Source organism: Typopeltis vanoorti, chromosome 24 (genome assembly GCF_054136105.1).
Source record: "Typopeltis vanoorti isolate ZY-2024b chromosome 24, IOZ_Tvanoo_1.0, whole genome shotgun sequence".
Lineage (NCBI taxonomy): Eukaryota > Metazoa > Arthropoda > Arachnida > Uropygi > Thelyphonidae > Typopeltis > Typopeltis vanoorti.
Window position 1 is genome coordinate 27,056,000 of NC_143572.1, and position 15,198 is coordinate 27,071,197.

Genomic DNA, 15,198 nt, shown 5'->3' on the forward strand with positions numbered 1-15,198 from the left:
TATTGAATCCAACATTATTTCATAGCTCAATATAGAAACTACAAGAGTTTCGTGCCGAATATATAGAAACTAAAAGTTTCGGCGGATGCAAGCATAAGCAACCTTATGGGCAACTCGTAGTAAAGGTGCAGTAAGCTCCAAATCACTTTCCTTAGTATTTTCCATAATGTAAAGCACATCTCCTAGAGGACAGGTATGATAAATATTGAATCCAACATTATTTCATAGCCGAATATAGAAACTACAAGAATTTCGTGGCGAATATATAAAAACTAAAAGTTTCAGTGGATGCAGGCATAAGCAACCTTATGAGCGACTCGTAGTAAAGGTGGAGTAAGCTCCAGATCACTTTCCTTAGTATTTTCCATAATGTAAAGCACTTCTCCTAGAAAACATGTATGATAAATGAGCCTTTGGCTCTCTATTTCAGTAATACATGATGGTTTATTTATTTGCAGTTACAATCTAGAAATTATTGAACAAAGAATAAAAAAAAACTAAACCATACTATACTGACATCGAAGGTCGCGGTATCTCTCAGACACAATTTACTGTCAAATATCACAAATCTTTACATAACATGTGTTAAACCAAACTGACCGTAAAAAACAGTACGTAATATCATTCATAGCATATGAATGCACAGCTACTCATGACCTCCAAGCTATACACTGAATTGTGTAAGAATATTTATATTAAACATTTTGCATGTATTTGTCAGATCAGCTGTGAGCTCTGCAGGGTTAAAGATGCGTTAATCAAAACTCTTGCTGCGTATATCAAGGGACTGCCGCAATTAATTTCGTCACGTTAATCAAATCCCGCATTAAGCAAGGGATACCTGTATATTTATCCTGATAGCTGTTTTGAACTGATGGGAGCATGAGTTTGAAACGATCACATATTTTTTACTCATGATTTGTTGATTAATTTAGATTTTCATGACACTTTTTTAGTGTACATCTGTCTGCCAGCTATTTGTTATCCATCTGCTTTTTATTATACAGTTCACTGCCAAGTGAAATTCATTTTTAGACGTTCTTTATTCATTCATTACAAGTACATCTTCCAATATTTGTGACATAACTGGTACATCAAATCCACACAGACACAAATATCTGTTATAAAAATTACAACAGCCAGGAGAGTCACAACTGTTGTATGGAAAGCTAAGTTTACTGAAAAGAAACTGACTCTTCAAGCTAAAGACAACCCACAAGAATTCTATCAATAAGCTGCAAGTAAAAGAAAGAATGAATATGAAAGAATAACTCTATTGAAAGCAGATGGTGTGAGGGTGACAGATGCAGAAGAGGTTGTTCAACTAATGAGTGCCTATTTTTCTAAAAGCAATCGACCTGGTGTATGCAACATTGAGCTCACCACTATCTCTTCACTGGATGAAGAAATTAGGTGTATAAAGAGGAGGTATTAGAGCTGTTGCACAGACTAAATAACAATTCAACAATAGGGATTGATAGAATATCAGCATGGATACTAAAGGAGTGTTCAGCTGAACTTGCTATTACTTTGACCCGGCTATAGAATTTGAGTCTCAGAACAAGGAAGATTCTACAGAAGTGAAAAGAATATATGGTAATCCCATTGCACAAGGGTGGTGCAAACACCAATGTATCCAACTATCAACCAATCAGTATCTCAGGAGTTGTGGTGGAGATTTTGGTAAAGTTGGTCAGAGCTTGCATTCAGAAATGGATTGACAGAATCTATACTTTGCAATGAACAACATGGGTTTACTAAGGGAAGGTCATATTTTAGCAACTTGCTCACATTCTATAATGTTACCATTGAGCTAGACAAGGGAAATGGATACACCTCGATACTTTTGGATTTTGCTAAAGCTTTGGACAGAATACAGCATGGAAGACTGTTGCATAAATTGGAGAATATGGGATTGGATCATAAAATATTAGCATGGATAAGAGGATGACTGATGGACAGATATGTGACTGATATGCAGTACTTGCAGAATGATTTGAATAGGCTGGAATTGTGAGCATGGGATGTCAGTAAATGTAAAGTCATGCACTTTGGTATGATTAGATATTGGTGGGATTATGTTAGAGGAAACTAATCAGGCTAGGGATCTTGGAGTGTTAGTAGATAGGAAGTTGAAGTTCAGGGGTCACGTAGCCAAGAATGTAAATACAATTCAAAAGATAACTGCAATACTGAAATGAACTTGGACATGTAAAGATAAGGATGTCATTTTGCCTCTTTACAAGGCCCAGAAAAGACCTCACCTGGTCTTTTCTGCACTGTATCAGTGAAGAAATTTGAGATGCCAAGAATATAATTTCTTGGCATCTCTAATTTATAGTATAGCCAAGTGAAAAAACTTCAAACAGAAAGAGGGATGATATGATCTAGATTTACAAACGTCTAAAAAAAAAGGGTCATACACTATTTCAGTTAATGGAATTTTTCATTGGAGTGTGGGGAAAGGACAAGAGAGTATCCTTGGAAGCTGAGAATGATTGCCATATGATTTGAATAGGCTGGAATCTAGCCCTCATCCCAAAGAAAGGGATGAGGGCTAGATTTTTCTCTCAGAGTGGTGCATGATTGGAATAGATTGCCATTGGATGTTGTGTGTGCAAGCAGTGTGAATGAATTCAAGAATAAGTATGACAGCTGGTGTGTAGTATGTGGTCTCTGACTCCCTGGAGTTCTCTCTTAATAATAATAATACAGACAGCAGCACAAAACTGCCTGTATGTTGACTGATCAAATTGTATAGAACTGCACAGATTATATTTAATTAAAAGAAAATGGAAAACATCTTTTTCAACCATGTGAATGTATGAGCATCAATTACTTTTGGGAGGTTTAACAAAAAATAAATAAATAAATAAATAAATAAATAATAATAATAATTTAAACTATTGAACAATAAATCACAGAAAAAGGAAAATAAACTTCTGAGCTAAGGATCAGTAATGGAAAAAAAAAAAAATTAAGATTTAACACAAATACTAAATTTGCATTGGGAAAGGAAAATTAAAATAAGACAACTGCTCTACCACAAAATCAGTGACTATCACTGTGGATTCTGCTATTCAAAATTTACAGAAAATCTCCTAGCTAATGCCCCCCCCACCACCACCTCTTCTGAACAACAAATTATGGCAAGGTTTGGAGAAATTTGTGCAGTCACTCATATTTTCATGATACTTCATCAGACCTAGCACATAGGTCAACTTAGCAAACTGTCCTCTTATGGTCTTACCCCCCCCCCCCCATTCTGTGTAAGTGAATTAGCAGTTTTCCCTAGTTTGCTAAAGTATCATGGTAGATGTCTCATCCTCTTCAGATTTCTCTACTGATACTAGGGTCTCCATAGCTCTATTTTTCGCCTATCCTCTTCCTTCTATAGATAAATAAGTGATCTATGCCTAGTGATTTCTTGCATTCAATTTTAATGCTGATAGCATCCTCTTTATGTGAAAAACTTTCTAGTGACTTTTCATGCTTTAAGATCCCCATAACCAATTCCTTACACGTTGATCATCTTGTCATGAAGATATTATTGTCAGCTTGGGTTTGAAAATGATTATGCATGCATTTATTTTTTATTCATTTTTTTTTTTTAATGGGAAAGACCTGATTCTCATTGTGGTAAGATCTTTTTACAACTTTTTCAAATCAAAATGGAGGCAGCAGGTTTTTTTTTTTTTTTTTAAACTGCAAAAACAACCAGAGACATGCAATTAACAGACAAAAATAAAAAATAATAGGTAGCAAGATGATGTGAAGCATATGGTGACTTGTGTGGAATAGTATTCTGCAATAAGTCTTCAAACTTCATGGAGATGTTGCATAATAACTTCAATGCTAAGAAAGTGCATTTATTTTTTTTTGTTTCTTGCATAAAAATATCCAGGCTAGATCAGATTTCTCTTCTTGGACTTGAACTACAGTTCAAGTCTAAGAAGAGAAATCAAGGACCTTTACTTTTTCTTACATTATGGAAATTATGGAGACAACTACAGTGTTAGAGCAAAACTTTAGTTTAATATAAACCAAAATGAACACGTTTCAACCTTCATATCAAGGTCGTCATCTGGAGTATACACATATATACAGAGAAACAAGCTGCACTAGAATCTACATGGTTTGCTAAAGTTACTGACCAACCGTTACAACAATTACTGGCCTGACCTCTGGTGGGGAAAAAAAACCTTTACTACATCAAAGCTAGAGTCCTATTTTTATTATCATCTATTAGGTTACAAAATTAAATTGGGCTGGAGAGCAACATGTTTATATATATATATATTAACAGTATACATCTTTTAGTGAGATGTGCTTTACATTATGGGAAAATACTAAGAATAGTGATCAGAGCTTTACCCACCTTTACAATGAGTTGCCCTGGTGTTGTACCATCTAGACTTGAACTATGTTTCAGGCGCAAACTTAACTGTTTGCATACTTGGGATTAGGAGTTAAATAACCAAGCTTATAAAATTACTTGTTAACCCTAATATACAATATCCCCAAGTTAAAAAAAATAATTACACGCACACACACACACACACACACACATATATATATATATATATATATATATATATATATATATATATAATTTCAACGAATTGGTATGAAATAGTTTCCAATAAAAGCTGAAAATTGCTTAAGGTCCTAAAGTATGCTAGATACTAAGTAGGCTGAATATGTGCCATCCAAATTCTTGGAATTTTTATGCCACCATTATTGTTGAGATTAGGGTGGTTAATCAGAATTTCACAGGCTTCTTTAAATTTTCTTTCATACCAGGTTTTTGTATGATGTAAAGAGCAGTTACTTTTCCAATCAATTTGGTGTAGGTTGTTGAGAGCATGATCTGAAAGGCCAGCTTCACCAAAATTGTTATATTTAATGGTTTTTTTTTTTTTTTTTTTTTTTTTAAGTATAGGGATTGTGAGTCCAGTTTTACCAATATAAGGTAAGTTACAGGTGCAGTAGATGCAATAAACTCCAGGAGTTTATTGCATCTACTGCACATGTAGAAGAAGTAGATGCAATAAACTCCAGGATGTGCCAATGAGAGGAGAAGATCCTTAAAGGAGTTTGTCTTCATGCTCTGTTGTAGAGTGAGGATGACCTCTTAGCAAATGTCTAGAACACATTCCATTGGTTTGAAACACTATCAGAGCCTGAATACAATGTTATGTGAGATGCCAAGCTCTGACAATATCACTAATTCTGCAGTCTTTATTCAAGCTTCTCACTAATTCTTCCTTATGTGAAATCATCTAAATGATGTCTGAGAATTACAAGACGCGTAGGATTCTATTGATTTTTTCTGATAACCCTTTAATGTATGGGATGGCTATGGTTTTACTGTAATCTATAATCTTTTTTTGATGAAGTTTTATGAAGAACTTTATTAATAGTATTATTGTTATAGCAATTATTTAGAAATGTGCTGCTAATAATCTTTAATTCTTGTTTAAGAGCTTGTTGATTAGAGCAAATTGTTATAGCTCTGTTTTTAAGGGTGTTAATAACTCCAAATTTTTGCAATGGGTGGTGATATGAGTTAGCATGTATATATTGGCCAGTATGTGTCGGTTTGCAGTAAACTGTGAAGGATAGACTGCCTGAGGGAAGACGTGTGACCAGTGTATCCAGGAACGGGAGCAAGTTCTGATTTTCAATTTCGATAGTAAATTGTATGCATTCATGTTGTTTGTTCAGGTGGCTGAGGAATGTGTTTAAAGTTTGTCAACTGTGTGACCAGATAATGAAAACATCGTCAACGTATCTAAGCCACACTTAGGTTTTAGAGTAAAAGAATCAAGAGCATCTTGCTCAAAAGCTTCCATATAAAAGTTAGCAATTGGGGGGGGGGGGGGGGTAGTGGTGAGCCCACGGCCATACCTTCTTTTTGTAGGTAAAATATACTTTGCCGCACGAAGTAACCGGAACGCAGTACGTGGACAAAGAGGGCTGTAATGTCGGGCAGAAATTTGTTCTGTAGGAGAAGAATTGTGTCACTGATTGGGACATTTGTGAAAAGGGCAGAAATGTCAAAACTGACTAATAAATCATCTTTGCCGAGTGTTATGTTTTTAATTTTGTTTATAAAGTGTTGTGTGTTCTTTATAAGGAGGGGCAATGACCTACCAACTCCTTGAGTGTTGACGCTAATTTCTGGCTAGGTGATAATTACGGCTGTCTATTCCTTCAACTATCAGTCGAAGCAGAATGCTTTGTTTTTAGGAACACCATATATTCTGGGAGAACGAGCGCAATGGGGTACAAGTTCTTTAGCAGTGTCTGATGGCCAGGAAGTGACAGAGTTAAGTAGTTTCTCAGTTTTTTTTCTTTATTCTGTTAGTTGGATTATAGTTTACAAGCTGATAGGTGCTGTTATCGAAGACTAGTTGATTCATCTGATGGATGTAAGTTGATCTGTCAAGGACGACAGTGGCATTACCTTTGTCTGATTTTGTTATAATTATATCTTGATTAGCTTTTAATGACTTGATTGCTGCTAGTTCTGTTTTTGTAAGATTGCTATATAAGGTTTTCTTTTTATTCAGAACATTGCTGGTTTCTAACCAATTTTATCAGCTATATTAATAGGAAGAGACTTAATGCCTCTTTCTATGTGGTATATAAAATCCAGTTTATTAACAGTTCTAGGTGCTACTGCAAAGTTAAGGCCTTTATCAAATAACGCAAGTTGACTGTTATTTAAGGTGTGGCTTGATAAGTTGATCACATGACTACTGCTTGCAGGTAGTTGGTCGCTCCTTGTCTCACTTGTTTGTTGTTCACTGTTGGAGTTGTTTACTGGAGAAGAGATATCCTGATTGGCATTCAAATTTCGCCGTTGTTTTAAATTATGAAATTTGGCCTTATGCTTTTCTTTATTACTTTCTAGAATATATTTAGCCGAATTGTCAGTGATTCTTTCAAGCACATTCAAAATATCTGGATTCATATAACCAGATAGTTCTGATTGTAAATTTAAAACCTGATATTGATTTATTGTTAGATTTTTGCAGGCTGTTTGGATTTGCTCTCTAAGTATTGCTTTCTCTTTCTTAAAAAGCAAATCCAAACAGCCTGCAGAAATCTAGCAATAACTCAAAATCAGGTTGACACATATTCAGCCTACTTAGTATCTTGCATACTTTAGGACCTTAAGCAATTTTCAGCTTTTATTGGAAACTATTCAATACCAACTGGTTGAAATTTATATGTATAATCACAGTTTTTTTTTAAAAAAAATTATTATACATATATATATATATATATATATATATATATATATATATAAAAACATGTTGCTCTCCAGCCCAATTTAATTTTGTAACCTAATAGATAATAATAATAGGACTCTAGTTTTGATGTAGTAAAGGTTCCCCCCCCCCCCACCAGAGGTCAGACCAATAATTATTGTAGTGGTTGGTCAGTAACTTTAGTAAACCATGTAGATTGTAGTGCAGCTTGTTTCTCTGTATATATGTGTATGACCTTGATATGAAGGTCGAAACGTCGAGTGTTCATTTTGGTTTATATTAAACTAAAGTTTTGTTCTAACACTGTAGTTGTCTCCATAATTTAAATAATGTATTCCGATCACTGCATAAGCATGAAAGAAAGGGTTACTTTTTCTTACCTATATAATTGCTAATCCTAATACAAATACATACAATCCCAGGATATTATTTCTGGATATCTGGTTCACCAAAAAATTTCACTAAAAATCTTTCATACTGTCCAAAAGACAACAATTCAGCAAGCCCTGCCCATCTTGCACAGATATTTTATTGGTTCTGATGCCTTGTTTTTTTTTTTATAGGTATTTTCATGCATGATATCCAAATTGGCTTCCATTATACTTCTTTACAGCGGTAAAAACATGAAAAGCAGCTACTGGTCAACAAACCTTCACAGTCCAACTTCAAGCCCATTCACACTAACTCTTTTGCCATTTCAATCTGTCTGTAGATTTTCTTCAAGGACAACAATCTCTAGTTGTTCAAGAAAATCATCATCAAGCTCTGTCTCTCTTAACAACTTGCTTTCTCACACAGTACTAATATATGTTTTGTTACCACGCACGCGCATGTGCGTGTGTATGTGTGTGAGAGAGAGAGAGATTAAAAGAAAGAATATGAAGGAGGAAAAAATTTTAAAACTTCCTATAAGGAAACAAAGTCCCTTACAGATGCCCTAAACATTCTTAGTATACAAATGAATACTAAAAGAAATGAGTATCTGCATAAAATGCAGTACCAAAAGGAGTAAATCAACCTGCGGTAGCAAGATATGGTTACAATATTTTAAGTATGACAAAACTTATAAATAGAACCAGGCATACTGAACCAAGATTAGATTCAATTCTATCTGACAATACTCTTTCATTTTCATTAAAATTAACATTTCTGATATGGAAGGCATTATCCATTAATGAACAAGTAATAGGAAGGCAGATAGTGGAGACACTGTCAAGCCCATGTTATGACAGGGACACTAGTAGACAGATAACATGTCCAAGGTGTCCATCACTCTCAATGCATGTGATTACTTTCTTTTCAACTATTCCCAAATCAAATAATGAAATGAAAAACTTCCACTGAAAACTTCAGCAAAAATTATAAATCAAATATCCCAATGTGTATGTGTGTGTAAACAGTTTCACACATTCTACAAACATCCACAGCATAAACTGTCATAATATATCATCACTTACAGACATCTTAACCAAACCTATTATTTCTGGCAGAAACTGAAATGGCAACCACAGTTTACCTTCACTATCGAAGATTACACCTGGCAAAATCCTTTCACCATAAGGATGACACATAGTCTTTGTAAGATCCAATATTACTTCCCAGTGAATGCCAAATTAAGAATCCTTGAGTTTTGACCCCCCCCCCCAGTCCCATAGCTAAAATCTCCCTTGCTGCATTTCATAATAATGTTCATCGGCTGTATTAGCACTCTCCTAATTCTGAAAATTGTTGACTTCAACTCATCTCTGATCTTTCTGCAATCTAATTACCCAAGCAAGTAGCACCTAATGTCCACAACTCTAAATGGCATCCCTTTTCCAATTCCACTGACAAAACTGGAAGAGATGCAGAAGTATTTGCTATAAGTAGTGATGTAAAATCGTGCATCTACAAACCTGAATACCTGATAACTCTCTCCACTCTGTCCGTTTCTTTTTTTTTTTTTTTCTTATCCAGTTTGCCTTCCAGGTATACATATCATAGGTTACTTTTTCAACTTAGTAATTCAGATTCATTCAGACCATAATTTTGTGCCAGTTTCTCCTTCCACCCCCCCACCCCCAATCACTTCAAACCTCATGTCCTTTGACACAATGAGGGTACTAAGTGGGATGACCTCTGAAACATCTACTCCTCCTTTCATGGCCAGACAGACTACTGCCTCCACTCTGATCTAAATATATGTGCTCTACTCTGCCCCAAATTCCTGCTCATTTTCCATGCTGTGGTTAAGACAACAGGTGTGCTATAGCAGTTCAATGTGAAGAAAAGAAAAAAAAATTGTTCTGAAAAGAACTCTAGTTTCCTATTCAGCCCATACTGAAGAACACAACAAATGGAAAAAAAACAATGGCAAATTCAAATCAGACTGAAAAATCCAATGGTAGAAAATTCACCTCCCATCCAAATGACAATTACTCCTCCTGGTCCCTAACAAAAGCCACTGGATGCAACTTCTGCTCACCTGTGCTGACATCCAAGAGGCACCATTGCAGTAGCATGTAAAGTTAAAGTTGACTTCTTGCAATTCTACTCATCCAACTCCTGCACAGATGACCAAGGCACGTCATCTCCTGCCATACTAGAAACAGTGCACTGAAGCCTGATGTGATCTTTCAGCAAAAATGACATCAGAAGAATATCTTAACTTAGATACCAAAAAATCTTCAATCTTCCAGTCTAGATGATATCTCATGAACTATACACACAAGATGAGCTCCAAAACTAGCGCCTATTCTATATTGTCTGTGCAATCTTTTTATACTCAGCTAACAATACATGGAAGCAAGCATATATCCAACATACTCAAAAAAGTCTGCTGTCAAACTGACTGGATAGGGCTATGGTGAGAGCAACCGAAGTAATGGAGAAAGTCAACTTCTCTATTACCCAGAGGCTTACCAGTTAATCAATGACCATGAGTATGAATTCCACCATTCTAGATCCACGTAGATCTCTTAACTCATATTGCTTACCACTGGTCATGTGACATGCTAAGGTTTAGAAAACCACACTGTTGCTCTTGAGATTTCCAGAGTACTTGATTGCATCTAGCATTGTAGCCTACTTAGTAAAGTGCCATCTTTCCATTTTTAACCCCCTGTAATTGGGATAAACAGGGATACTTTAATTTTGATCACCCTGCATATACATTTAAAAGACTGAATTTCTATCTCTAATACACACTGCAGTTTGATTCTTCATCTAAAAAAATCCCAAAAACACTTTAGTCTTCACTTTAAAGAAAAAAAGTACTATTTCATGAACAATGATCATTTGCAGTTTAAAATTTTCAGTTTTCTCTCAAATTTTCCTCGTGATGTTAATAGGCCTAGCCTAATTCACTATTCAGCCAGTCTGGTTGGCCAAGTAGTTAGTATATCCACTCTCCAACCAACAAGCTGCAGGTTCAAATCCCACTGCTGGCATGTTTGTGATTTCTTCAGGTGAGAGATTAATTTCATCATGCAGAGAAAGACCACTACCTCACTTATTGGTCTCTAGAGCAGGGTTTCCAGAATATAAATCCTCAGCCCACTCATGGTACAAAACATACTATAGGTTTGCATCTAATCTTTTGTGGGTGGGAACAATATAAATAAAATTTATTAAAAAAAAGCATCAAAAGAATCACAATATAGTGTCACTATTTTCTATAATTTTGCATCACAAATATACAAGTGTTGTTGCTGTATGTTTTTAAATCTGCTGTAATGGTTTTGCCAGTTTATTTCTTTATTAGAATTTTTTTCAATAAATGTTAGGACTTTCTAATTTAAATTCAAAAATGTTAGACTTATAAATTTACAAAAGAACATTACCTCCTCCATATCAGATATCTCCTTAGCATTTTTTTCTGTCCCTTCTTTCCCATCACCATTTATATCTTCACCCTTATTCTCACTTCGCAGTGTCTTTAAAAAATCACTTTTGTTTCCTGGTGCCTTGGGGTTCTTTACAAGGATTTCCATTGTCTGAGTTGGAGGTGGTGGAGTTGATGTTGATGATTTCTGTAAAATATAAAGAAAGAGTCACTTTATGTTACTTTAGTATGTAGGTGTGCATCTAGGACTTACTGTTTACAGCAGGTAGTGGATACAAGCATAAGTAATGCAGGGCTTAACTTTCAACTGTGAATGATCACTGCAGTAAATTTTTTATAGGATCCTGGATAATTCTAGAAAGGAACTTTGTTCTTGGGACAACACCTTCAAGGTGTCAAACCAAGCTTCACTGCATATCTTTGCAGACAACCATGAAATGGATTGGGACATAATTTCAGTACTTTATCAATGATTTCATGTCTCAAACAAATCAGGATTTCATGCTCATAGGAAAACAATTAATATGATACCAGATAGCATAAGTGCAGAAATAGAATCTGAGTTGGAGTTGAGTCCCAGAAACAGTGCCCTATATGCCCGATGTGGTCTTTCAGCAAAACGACATCAGGAGAATCTTAACCTAGATTCACCAATCCAGATGATATTTTTCCAGTTATCTATTACAAGAAAAATTAAAAATGCCCCCAAAATGGTTTAAAATTAACCAAATCAATGCAAAAAGAAATCTCCAGGAATCTTTTAGAGTTCAACTCTTTGATGATAAAAGTATTAACTACCTTCATTTGAAAAGAATAAATGAAAAACTAGAGCAAATAAAAACAAATGGTGATCTAGAGATAGAACAGAATAATTTAAAAAAAAAAACCATAATAAATGAATGCTGTAACAGAATGCCTTGGAACAAAAAGTGTATGGAAGAGGAGAAGGGGAATAAGAAACTGGGATGAAAACATTAAGGCAATAATTAAAGAAAAGATGCATATAAACAATGGGTAAACACAAAATCACTAGAAGCAGAAAATTATAAAGATCTCTGAAAAATTATAAGTGCCTACTCCCTATATGGCAATAAAAAGGCGTTAGCTGATTTTTTTTTTTTTTTTTTTTTTTTTTAAATATGAATATGGATGTAAAAAAAAGTGAAACTTGAAATAATCAAAGAGAAGGCTAGACTTCTTTCAAAACTTATGGCAAGATAGTAATGAAACTAAAACCAATATAATGCTATCTACTAACTACGGTGGAAGAATTAACGTTATAAGAAATCTAACAAGCAATACAGCAAAGTAAATTGGGAAAATTCCCTGAAGAAGATGGAATAAATATAGAACTTATTAAACATGCAGGTATCCTGTTCGTCAAACGACTTTTAAAACTATGTAACAATATCTGGCAGCAATGAAAAATCCCAGAAAGTTAGAATAAGGCAATTATAATGCCAATATATAAAAAAGGTGATAAGTGTAACAGTAAAAAACTACAGAGGAATAAGTCTCCTAAATGCTGGATATAAGTTTTCACAAATATTAACTTCAATCATATGTAGAAGATAAACTTTTGAAGTTTACCTTCTACGTATGAAGTTTTTTTTTTTGAAGAACAAAATGGTTTCGAAAATGGATGATCATATATTGATGCAGCTTTCACATTATAAATTTTAATGGTGAAGTACTATTAATTCAAGAAACAGATAGAATTTGTAATTACCAGAAAGATTTCAACAGTCATAAGGAACAAACTGTGGACTATACTCAAGAATTGAAAGATTCCAAATCATCTACTTGAAGCAATAACTAACATGTATCAAAATAATCAAATAGTTGTATTTAATTATTTTATTTAATATAGATGAAACATCTTATTTAATATAGATGAAATAGCAAAGAAATTTAAGAAAAATATAGAAGCACCATTTAAACTGAATGGTGGAACCTTAATGCCATTTTGTTTGCTGATGACCAAATAATCATAGCAAGAAGTGAAGATGAATTCTAGTGATCAGTATATTCCTTAAACCAAATTGCTAAAAAAATTAGAAATGTGAACATTGACAGAAAAAACAAAAATCTTTGCTTTTAAAGGACCAGCTACAGTCAGAAGTAAAATCATGAGTTAAAATAAAATTTTAGAACATAGTAATGCTTTAAATACCTCAGATGCAGTATGTCATATACAAAACCAGATTTTGAACTGGTTTTGTATATGACAAAATTTTGAACTTACTAAATATAACAGTGATGATCAATATTTTCAAACCTAACAAGTTCAAAAGCATACAAAAATAAGAATTTATAAAGTTTGATAGGAACCATTTCTACTGTATGAAAGGGACTTATGAACCATTACAATTGCAGAAGAAAAAGGAATAGAAATCAGAGAAATGAAATTCTTATGAATAAAAGCAAGCTTTTATTAGTAGGAATTTATGTAAAGAACTAAAAACAGACTCGGTACTGGACAAAATATACGAACACCAAAAGAAGTGGATTGAACATATTGAAAGAATGGATAGTTCTAGCTTATCCAAAAGAATATTTGGAAAACATAGAAGTCAAGTACGACCAGGGTAAAGTTGGAAATTAACTATAGAACTCTTACTTGAATCAAAAAAATTTATCTATGCTTTTCAGTGAATGTATATATATTTTTGCATTTACTCTTTGCAGTTTCTTCTGTATATGTCCAGCTTGAGAATACTATCAAATGAAAAGGTAGCGAAATATGTTGATGTTTGATGAAATAAATGTCAACCTAAAGAGTATCTCAATTTCATGATTATTAATTTTTCTTGTTTATGAATAATAATAATGAAACTGATACTGGGGAGAAGGGGAGTGTACAAACTCATCTGATTTTCTGATCTACATGAATTAAACTGTACAGAACACAACGCTGAAGAAAATTTCAGTTAGTACTATTATTAGTAAGAGAGACAGGAACATTAAAGAAAGCCAGATACTATCTGCACCAGCAGCCATCCCTGTTCTTAAATTCATTCAAACTACTTGCGCGCACACACCACATGCAATGACAATCCATTCCAATCACGTACTACTCTGCGAGAGAAAAATCTAGCTCTAACCTCCTTTGATGGCATTCATTCTCAACTTCCAAGGATGGAATCACATCCTTTGCCCACCCTGCATAAAATGAAAAATTCCATCTACTGATATCCTCTATTACCCTTTTAGAAGTTTGTAAGTCTCAACTATATCATTGCCCTATTTGTAATCTATAATTCTCAGTCTGTCTTCATAATCTGTTTTCCACAATTCTGACACCATTTTTAACACACTCTCTTTCCCCAGTATATCAGAACTGCCACAAAAATCTGAGACTAGGCCTGTGCACAATAGTCCCAGTGAGGTCTTGTAAAGGAGCAAAATGATTTGTTATCTTTACACATCAAAGTTCATTTCAGCATTCCAATCTTTACTGAAAGTCATTCACTTGGTTATACTAAATATTAAAGATGCCAAGAAATTATATTCTTGGTTTAATCCTTTATCCAGGTGTAAGCAAATAAAGTCTGCACGTGAAGTAATTTCATGTCTGGGCTACTTATATATAGATGCTAATGACTTCACATCACTTGCCTTAATATCACATAATGCAAAGCACATATTCTTATGGACATGTATAATGCTATGCATTATGGGAATGATTACTACCTGGACCAGTTTCGACCTCTGAGGTCTCAATGGGAGCCAGATCCAGAAGTGATACCAAGGTTGAAGTATTTGTCCGTAAGGAGTGCTTTGCTTTATGGGATACTAAGGCAAGTGATGTGAAGTCATTAGAGTCTATATACAAGTAGCCCTGATGTGAAGTTACGTCACACACACAAACGTTTTTTTGCTTACACTTGGATAAAGGATTAAACCAAGAATATAATTTCTTGGCATCTTTAATTTATAGCCAAGTGAAAAAACTTTCAACATCTATCTCTAATCGAGAGCATTTTAGTAATAAGATGTGACACGTTTGACTACTTGTATGTGAAAATATGACTTCTGCATTACTTCAACCTTGATATCACTTCTGGGTCTTGTTCCCACTGATGAGACCTCAAT

The 15,198-nt window shown here is 34.3% G+C and overlaps 1 protein-coding gene across 2 annotated transcripts in view; it reads right to left on the reverse strand.

The window, feature by feature from the left end:
• LOC150093045 (uncharacterized) overlaps positions 1-15,198 on the reverse strand; it is a 236,600-nt gene that overhangs the window by 40,676 nt on the left and 180,726 nt on the right. For both annotated transcript variants that reach the window (XM_090413689.1, XM_090413688.1), the window contains one exon: positions 11,102-11,290. In XM_090413689.1, the coding sequence (XP_090269815.1) occupies positions 11,102-11,290 (189 nt within the window). The remainder of the gene's footprint in view (positions 1-11,101; positions 11,291-15,198) is intronic.